At 47.7% G+C, this 9,493-nt stretch overlaps 1 protein-coding gene across 1 annotated transcript; it reads right to left on the bottom strand.

The window, feature by feature from the left end:
- Positions 1–4,823: 4,823 nt before the first annotated feature.
- On the bottom strand, positions 4,824–8,020 carry loxl5a (lysyl oxidase-like 5a). Its single transcript, XM_067229907.1, has 7 exons — positions 6,973–8,020; positions 6,683–6,791; positions 5,935–6,072; positions 5,611–5,767; positions 5,261–5,356; positions 5,036–5,151; positions 4,824–4,862 (listed from the first exon to the last, which is right to left on the bottom strand). Exons 1-7 carry the CDS (start codon positions 8,018–8,020, stop codon positions 4,856–4,858), a joined length of 1,671 nt encoding a protein of 556 aa, XP_067086008.1. The 3' UTR covers positions 4,824–4,855.
- Between the last annotated feature and the right edge of the window lie 1,473 nt (positions 8,021–9,493).

Genomic DNA, 9,493 nt, shown 5'->3' with positions numbered 1-9,493 from the left:
TTGAAACAGTCACCCATTTTCTCAAAACTGTAAACACAAAACCTCATCTTCAAGCACTATTTACAAAACCTCTGAATCCTCTTGCAAAATGAAACTTTCACCTCAAAACAGTTTTACCTGTGCTCAAAGTCAAACACTGCTCTGACATAAATAAAGTGATCAAAATGATATACACTACCAAGCAGTCAGTAAACAATACACCAAAAAATAGAAAACACATTGTTCAAAACATATAGTTCTAAGTGGGATCTGCAAATTGTGTTTTACCATGTGAAATGGTTTAAGGTATTAACAACAGACTGCACAATTAGCTACATGAGTTCAGGCAACTGACAACTTTGTTCTGCCAATGGGTTTTAGTGTTTTAGCAATTGAGAAAAACTGTATTTTGTTGAAAGTATTTCTGTCTAAAGCGATCCCACGGGCCTCAGATTCTATTGTTACTATAGCACATTGGTCCAGTCGTAAAAACATGGGGGGTCAAATGGCTGAGCAGTTAAGGAATCGGGCTATTAATCAGAGGTTTGCCGGTTCGATTTCCAGCTGTGCAAAATGACGGTGTGTCCTTGGGCAAGGCACTTCACCCTACTTGCCTACCCTACTTTCCTCAGGGAGAATGTCCCTGTACTAACTGTAAGTCGCTCTGGATAATAGCGTCTACTAAATGTAAAAACATCTCGCTCACACATCATCAAATACTGTGTTATCACCACCAGAGGGCGCCATTGTTTGAAGAACTCCAGACTTCTCCTGGAACCTCAAGAAGTAAGTAAAGGCTGGAGGAACGGAAATTCCTGACCAGAACTAGCTGTTCTCATTTAATCTATTAGCACTGCCTGTCACTGTGTGATTTGTTACTAGTACTTGTTATGAGTGCTTTGTATAGAGGTGCAATAACAAATTCCAAAGTATGTATTTCTAACACCTGAAAATGGCACATTTACTATTTTTGAGTGAATCACACTGGACTGAAAACCACGTCTATGTGATGGGAAATAACAGCAGCATGGCAGTCGACTGTGTGTATATTTGTGGTTCTGCATGGCCAGTGTCCATGTCTCTGTTTATTTGACTCTTGTCTGAGATGTACTGAGCTATACATCCACCCCTATAGACCCTGCTCTCACCCCTCCCCCTGTCTCCTCCTGCATATGTCTGAAACCATGTCTGGCTAGGAAGAGATCACACAGGGCCAGGAGAGGGGGCTGATTGGTTGAAAGTAAAAGGATATTGTAATGAAATAAAATAGGCCTTTGGTGACTAGAATATATTGGAGGTGTACATTTCTGTGGGCTTTCATTTCGATGTAACCTATTGACAAACTAATGTGTTAATTTCCCAAACAGTCACAGCCAGTAGTGTGCATTCTCAAGTCTAGAGTCTGTAGTGGGCCCTCACCTGCCCCTGTTTCCAGGGGCCTGGTTCCAGTAGCATCCTCTCTGGGAATGGTGGGCAGATGGGGGACCAGTGGACTGCATGTAAAAACCATGACTGCAGAACAACACTGGAATTTAAACATTTATTTTAAACCAAAAGTTATAGGATTGTTTCAGTTCAACCCCTCCCTTCTCCTCTCCTACCACCACTGTTTTCTCCTCTCTTCTTCCCTCTTCTCCTACACCCCTCTCCTCTCCTACCTACCTACCCACCCACCCACCAGTCCCGTATCGTCTCCTAACTCCCATCCCTTTCTCTCCTCCTTTCCTCTCCTCTCCTACCCCACCCTCCCCCTACCTACATCCCATCTGGCTGGTCTCCCTCCCCAAGAATAATAGAATAACAGGATTTCACTGGGGCTAAAAATGACTATGTATATGCTACAGAGGGCATATTGACTGGTCTTTAGTGTTTGCACAGGAGCCTTGGAGGAAAAGTACAGGACCATTAAGCACACCAACATTCTTCTTCTATTTCAAACGGGGGGAACTTGTTAACGTGTAATGATGTGCAAACCTTCGCAGTCCAGAAAGTCTCCTGTCCTGCCCAGGTAAACACTGTCTACGTGCTAAAACGTCAGACGTTTTTGCTAGTCAGCTCCGAACACACAAATGAAGTCTTTACCTCAGTGTTCCGCTTCTCAACTGTCCACTGTGAACAAACAGGTGTGGTGGTATCAGACATGGTAAATGCGTCTCTCTGTGGAACATAACAGCCATCAGAAAGTCTCAGACTATTGGTTTCATTGTGATGAAATGGCGGTGACTTCACAGAATCAAGACGTTAACTTGTTACCAGGCCAAGCGTTCAATCTCGCTCTGAATGGTGGGATGGTTTGAAGGCCGTAGTCTGTTTACTGTGAAACTGCCAGGCAAGGTAAGCAGACAGGGAGGCAGACAGTTCAAGTCGATGATGAATACAGGTTAGCTCCTATATTAGCCGCTGATCTAAGCGGGATCTGGCTGGGTCTCCTGGCTGGGTCTCCACTCGCTGTGGAATTTCTCTGCTCCCTGCCATCCTCCAGGGGCGGGCTGGAAGGAGCTCGCCCACCCTCGGGACTTAACACGTCAGGCTGCCCCCGAGCAAACGCCCCCCCCCCCTCCCCCCTCCCGCCATCCCCCTCGACAGGCTCCTCTCTGACCTCTTGTCTGACGCTCAAAGACTCGGCACGCCGGCTTTGACCAAAGATGGTGGGGGTTCCGCCGAGGAGCCATGTTTGGACAGGGCCACGAGAGAATTGTATTTGACCTGCGGACGTCGGTTTGCCGACGGATATCAGGGATGCAGTGTTCCTACTGTGCTGTGTGTCTGTCACGCTACCTTGCTTTACAGCAGACATAGCCTGGTGTGAAGGACTATGAATAGGGACAGGGAGGATACAAAATGTTGTCACAGTTTCATGGGGAGAAGTGATGTTGAGCTCTAAAGTACATTTGACTCAATGACCTCAGCCCCAGCCTCACCCCTAGTCTCAGCCTCCACCTTTCTGCCATCACCTCTCATCCCAGGCCTAATTCCTTGCTGCCACGCCCTTCCAGAGGATGTTAGAGGTGTCACTCCTGCAGTAGAGTCTGGACTGGATGCCTGCAGAGTACAGCCTTGCTACTCTTAGGTACTCTTAGCTTCTGAACATTCTGTCATGGATCATTGAAGGCACAATCCAAAACATTTCCTCCTTGACCAACACTGGGCTCATAAGTTAGTAGCCGCTGAACGTGATACTATCTTTGGGCACATGTAAGCCCCCCCCAGTCACATTCCACCACTCAAAGCATTGACTGAATTAGGGCTTGTTCCTTTAATGAATGATATACGACATCTGATCAATCAGGACACAGCGGCCTCCATGGCATGTTTGGCATGACAGAGCTATGAGGTCATATCCAACCTGTCCTCTCGTCTCTCATCACCCACGTGCGCACACACACGCTCTACAGTGCCCCCACCAAGACTGACTGCCATGAATACATCAGGAGCATTCAGGTGAAATGTTTTCCATTTCTTCCAAGCGTCCAGGAGACAGTGGCCTTACTTAGCACCGGAGCTGTATGTAAACATGTCTCGGTGCTGCCCAGGCATTCGTAATGGAGTAGACACCAGTGGAATGGACCTGCTCTGACCCCTCTCACACCACCTGGTGAACACACACGCGTTACGGCAGCAGCCGTGTTAAATCGTGTTTACCTTTCCATTTCCGATACTCGTTATGTGCTAAGTTGGGTTGGTTTTATACTGTATTTGTCTCTCAGGCACGCCATGTTTTTCTAACTCATTGAGGAAATTAGCCACTCTCCTCTCTGCAATGGGTCTGCTGAAATAAAACACAGGCTGATGTGACGTCACTACTAAATGTTTTGACAAATTATTCTGTGAAATATTTTATTTTATGGATGTCAGTGAATGGGCTTCTGTTTGTCCTTAAGTGACTGTATGCACAGAACAATGTGTTAGTCTGAGGCAACCTTTATTCCCAAATATACCCACACAAAAACAAAGTACGTCCGCTCACAAACGGCAGAAAAACAATTCAGTCTGTCACCAATAAAACAAAAAAGTACATCATAACACTATTGAACAGTTGTATTGTGTGTCTCCAATCGGCTTTGGCAGTGCAAGTCCAAAGAATTACAGAAAGTCATTCATGCCATACATATAGTGATGCGTACATAGGGATATTTACTTGATTAATATTGTTTTATGTTATAAATACAGTACATAGGTGTTGGCTCAACTCATAAAACCCTCTGGACACTTTATAGAGTCAATGGATGACTCAACACAGTAACAATTCTCCTTCAGCATGCGAATGAGAGACAGGAGCACCATTGACCTTCTCGAAACACCCACCGGCTGAGAGACACATTTACATTTAGTCATTTAGCAGACGCTCTTATCCAGAGCGACTTACAGTAAGTACAGGGACATACCCCCGAGGCAAGTAGGGTGAAGTGCCTTGCCCAAGGACACAACGTCAGTTGGCAGAGCCGGGAATCGAACCGGTAACCTTCAGATTACTAGCCCGACTCCCTCACCGCTCGGCCACCTGACTTCCTGACACACAGCATTATGTTTCGTTTGGGTTCGACCGGAGTCTTCCTTGGCTTGTTTGTTATGTCTGAGGATAGATAACCCTCCAACACACAGCTACAGCCAAGCCCCAGGGTCACACGAGACATTGGACTCTCATCTCACACAGCACACGCAACATGCTGCGGCTCTGGAGATCCACGGTAATAATATATACAATAGTTACTGGGGCTAGGTAGATACGAGCCGACAGAGTGTAAGACATTGGATGGTGCCAGCTAGCTTGGGAGTGCTGAGGAAGGTAGATGGTTTCCTCAGCTAACACAGAGGCACACTGATGCTTCCACCTGCCAGGGACCAGAGTTCCTCCCGGGAGTGGACGATAGCCACGTTAACTTCTGTGGAATCAATGACAAGCAACCCCGTTCAACTGAGATCTCTCCGCCTCCAGAAGGTGTCTCTGGACACGAGAGAGAGAGATTGGTGTGCGCGTGCGTGTAGGTGTGTTTGTGTGTGTCTGTGTGTGTGTGTGTGGGGGGGGGGGGGGGGGGAGAGAGAGAGAGAGACCTACCCGGTGATCATGCAATTCCTGGCCTGGACGTGGGTGCCAGTGTACCTGATATCACACCTCACCACGTTATTGGAAAAGTCGGACTCCTGCACCTGCATGGTCGGGTTCACTGTCACCTGGAGGGGAAAGACGACATGGGTTGAGCTCTGACGTAGCCCCGCCCCGCCCTGCTGCCCTACACTACTGTGCTGAGTGTGCTCCACGTATGATTCGTCCGGGTTCAACCTTAAGGATGTAGTTTCCCGGCGGCACATCCGTGATGTCGATCCACTGGCAGTCGATGTTGGCGTTGTACGTGTCATAGCATCCGGGGCCTAGCCCCTGCAACACACACAAGTCACACTTAATAGGATATCGAGGCCCACGAATCGAAAGGTGGAAAATAAATTTGCTGACTGACTGACTGAATGAAAGAATAAATAAAGGACCGAATAAATGACTGATTGAAAGAGGGAATTAACGATTGAATGGATGGAAGGAGAGATGGATGGATGGAGAGATGGATGGATGCATGGAGAGATGGATGGATGGAGAGATGGATGGATGGGCCGGCAGGGGCTGGCAGAGGGAGGCACCTGGGTGTGGGCGGTGCAGGCGTAGCGTCGGCGCACTCCGGGGTCACAGCTGGTGTCCTCCAGGCAGAAACTGGCCTTGTGACCCTCAGCCACCTTCCTGCCCGAGGGGATGTCCAGGAGGTCGTAGTTACTGAAAGCTTCCATGCTGTGGTAGTGCCTAGGGACGTGGACAGGACACGGGTTAAACTTTGGCGGACGTTTTCACCCGGTAAGATGGATCAATGTCTGGATTTGTGTCTCCACACACACACACATGCACACACATCTACACACACACAAACCTACACACACACACACACACACACATAGGCCTCCTGGACTCACTGATGACAGCTATGCCACTCCCACTCGTGCCGGGGCTTGACCGGAAGGAAGTCTGCCGTACCCTGGTTCTTCACCCTCTGGGGGAACCGCAGCAGAACCCTGTAGTCAAGATCTCTGACACTCGGATGGGACGCCGTCCTGCACCACAACAATGGAGGTCATGAAATAGCTTGACCTTGCGCTTGACAACAGAGGGAGACTGTAATTGTGGTAACCATGGGGATTTGGAACCATGGGAATGTGGTAGCCGAGGGACCAGATTAGGCTCCTTACTACAGCTGGATCTACAGCGTCCAAGCAGACTGTTGGTAACAGTTACCGTAGTGTGTTACCAAGGTGTGATGTGCAGGGCTCTGGGGAGAAGGCTGTGCAGGGTTTTTTCTACAGAAAATGTAGAGATTATTTTACTTGGCGGGGCACTGAGGCGAAGAGAGAGAACCTAGGTCGGTTGCCAGGTTTTGTGCTGCAGCTCTATCATTGTACTGTAACTTCCAACTGGGCAGGAGCCAAGGAAGTCTGGTCAACACAAACAGACCTAGCAACCGAAGAGGACATTTGCTCCAACAACCCAAAAAAAGGTACAAAATGACTTATTCCCAGCGTCTGTTAAATCTGTGGATGTGGATCAAATGTGTCAAACTTGGATCCAGACATGAGCTTGTGGCCTAAATTGTCTTGCGTTGTTCGATAAATAGGTTCATATAGCATAGTAATACTGCCCTGGTAAAACAATGTAATAAATGATTACCTTGACAGACAGTTTTCCTCCTCGGCACACCTGAGAGCATACATCTGGACACGCTGGATGTAGGAGGCAGCCTGGATGTAGTAGGGGTCAGGGACCAGGTCTGGGAGACCTGAGGAGGAACACAGCACCCTCATCTACATGGAGACTGAGACTGGGAGTCCAGGCTCCAGGCTACTGAAAACGCAGACCTATCCGATTGAATCATGACACATCTCAATTTGTATTTATTTGATTAATTACATGACTGGGGTGTCTTTTATAGGATACCATGTTTTGTTACTTCTGCTTACCGTTATGGAAGAATCGTGTGCCATAGCCCATGTCTGGCCGCGGTTGGCGCATGGAGCCTCTGGTCCTAGCGCCTGAAGACGGGTACATGTTGTAGAACACCGAGTTCCGGTGGTTCTTGTTGGGGTTCTGTGGGTCGTCGCCTATCATGTTATCCACGGTCCTGGGTTCCACGCGCTGTGGACGTGTAATGTGCGTTTCGACGGCATTGTTGGAAAGAGCAGTTGGAGATACATTCGCTGGTGCCTCAACGGCCCTGGACGAAGGAGGGGAACGCGTTATTTGGGCACTGTGAGTGTTATCCACACTGGAACGCTGCAGGATTTGGCGTCCGTTGCTCTCATCCTCCAAGTTGTTGAGACGCGCTGTTGTGGGTCCTCGTGTTGTTGGTTCTGGGCTCGTCAGTCGCTCCTGACCGGCGCCCCGGCCGTCCGTAAAATCAACTGATCTTATTGGTGCCGCAGTGGACCTAATTTGTTCTGGACCCGACAGGCTCTCACCACTCAAAGCAAGTCTCCTTCCACTTCTTGGAATTCCACTTCCCGAAAATTCTTGTATTGGCGAGGAAACGGAGATATTGGAACGGGATTCTTGAGGGGGACGACGGGCGCCCGGGTATCCCACCACCGCGGTCTCTACTCGCGGCTGACTTCTTGCACCTGTGGTGTGGCGGCCAGTTGCGACCATATATTGACGGACTTCAGAACCTAGAACCGAGGTATCCAACTCTCCGCGTGCTCTGCGTTGCGAATGCCCTCCGTTCCGCTCCTCTAAATCGGGAGAACCAGTCCTGGAGGATCTGATTGGCGCGCCCGGTGGTTGTCGGTTGTGTCCTTTAGTGGTCAGGTAAAGTTGCGGCTGTCTCCTCGCTTGTACCGGCGAGTGGTACTCTGACCCCGTGCTGAGTAAACTATACACACGACCGTTGTTCTCCCACTGAATCTGGTGTTTCCACGGTCCACCAACACGCGCGCGTAAATGTTGCTGTCCAGTGCTCAAACGCACCAGAATGTGGAGAAGGCAGAAAAGGACGAGAGCTGTCTTCTCCATGGTGAACTGACTGGGTGCACAGAAGGCTTCCTGAAGCACTACACAAACACCGGCGCGTCAACTTTGTATTTGACACTTCGGCGAAAATATGATGGAACACAGTTAGTGTTTTGTAGACACCCTTGATTCCGTCACGCGGTTGCGCACAAAAGCACCATGGCTCGAGTATAACGGGAACTACCTGGATGGAAGAAATGTGAGGCTTTCGCTTTCATACAAGGAGTTTGTGTCTACCCATGCGGTACAAACGTTAAAGAGTCAGACCGGGGCTTCTTTGCAAGAAAAAGACCATGTGTCACTTAACCATTTCTTCACCAACGCCTGAGAGTTACACAAGTATTTGTTCAGGATAAAGTAAATCTTGAGCATAGGTGGGAGGACTCAAAGAGTGATATGAGGGAGATGTCTACTGTATAGACAAAATCTACCAGAATCTGTTTTTTTGTGACAGAATTGTTTAAACAGTTTGCCCTTATTTTGCGTTTGAGCACAGGTTCTATTGTAACTTATTCCCTATTCCACATACCTCATTATACGTGTTTGTGAGACGTCCTTGGCCAGACTTCACGAAGAATCACAACCATATGCACACATGCAGGTGGCGCACTCCCCCTGCAAAGCGCTCAAACACCTTTTTACATTTGTTGCAACTACCACACTCTAAACCCCACTGTAAAAGTGAGCTATCCAGTTTCTTGGTTACCTCATCCACCGTTTATGAAATACAGTATTGCAGAAACCTACTCTGACACAGAGGAAAACAAACCGCATAAGAAGCCCTGACTTAAGAGAAGCAAAAGTAAATCTTTCTGCACTTTTTTGGTCCGTCAGATTTTTCGCGGCAGTCTATACCGCACGGTGGCAGTGGTCACCTAGTAAAGCATGTTATATTTCCATCACTGTTGCACAGCCTGAATGGTTAGGACGAGTATTAGGAAATATCAGCTGATCCTGGATCGGAGTGCACTGCCGTTGGCCAACGTCACCTTCTCTTGTTCCACATGCGCACGGAAAAGCACAGAGAGAGCACCTGATGCCGTCAAAGGAAAACTACAAAATACCTACCATACGACATGTCGTCAGGTTGGACTTTCCTTACAGCTCATTCCATGTATGGCTATCCAGTCGTACAGGTGGGCGGTTGGCTATTTTTAACTAAAGAAAATATTGTGACTTTTAACTTATCCAACAAGGGCCTACATGAAATATCAAATAAAAAAAACATGTAACTCATTAAGTATTATCTAGATAATCACGGCTATTATTACAGATTAAAGGTCAAATACATGAAAACATTTAAATGATCTTCATTGTCATAAACTGTAATCTCCAAATTGAGGACTTTTGGATGATGACTATTATAAATATATTGGAATGAATAAAGCACATAGATTTTTGTAATTTCAGTGACAGTTTTATGAGATGTCAATCCTAGTTAGATTAATGACAGTGACTCAAACCGTAAGTGATCTA

The sequence above is a fragment of the Osmerus mordax genome, chromosome 26 (genome assembly GCF_038355195.1).
Source record: "Osmerus mordax isolate fOsmMor3 chromosome 26, fOsmMor3.pri, whole genome shotgun sequence".
Classification (NCBI taxonomy): Eukaryota; Metazoa; Chordata; class Actinopteri; order Osmeriformes; family Osmeridae; genus Osmerus; species Osmerus mordax.
The sequence above is the reverse complement of the archived record's forward strand: the minus strand, read 5'-3'. Positions and strand labels throughout refer to the sequence as shown.

Bases quoted from the DNA above. Each gene is read 5' to 3' on its own strand.
- loxl5a (XM_067229907.1), bottom strand. From the start codon at position 8,020: ATGGAGAAGACAGCTCTCGTCCTTTTCTGCCTTCTCCACATTCTGGTG. The intron at 5,768-5,934 runs GTGAGTCCAGGA...CCACGTCCCTAG, and splicing joins GAGTGGCATAGCTGTCATCA to GCACTACCACAGCATGGAAG. The intron at 5,357-5,610 runs GTGCCTCCCTCT...TGTGTGTTGCAG, and splicing joins CCTGCACCGCCCACACCCAG to GGGCTAGGCCCCGGATGCTA.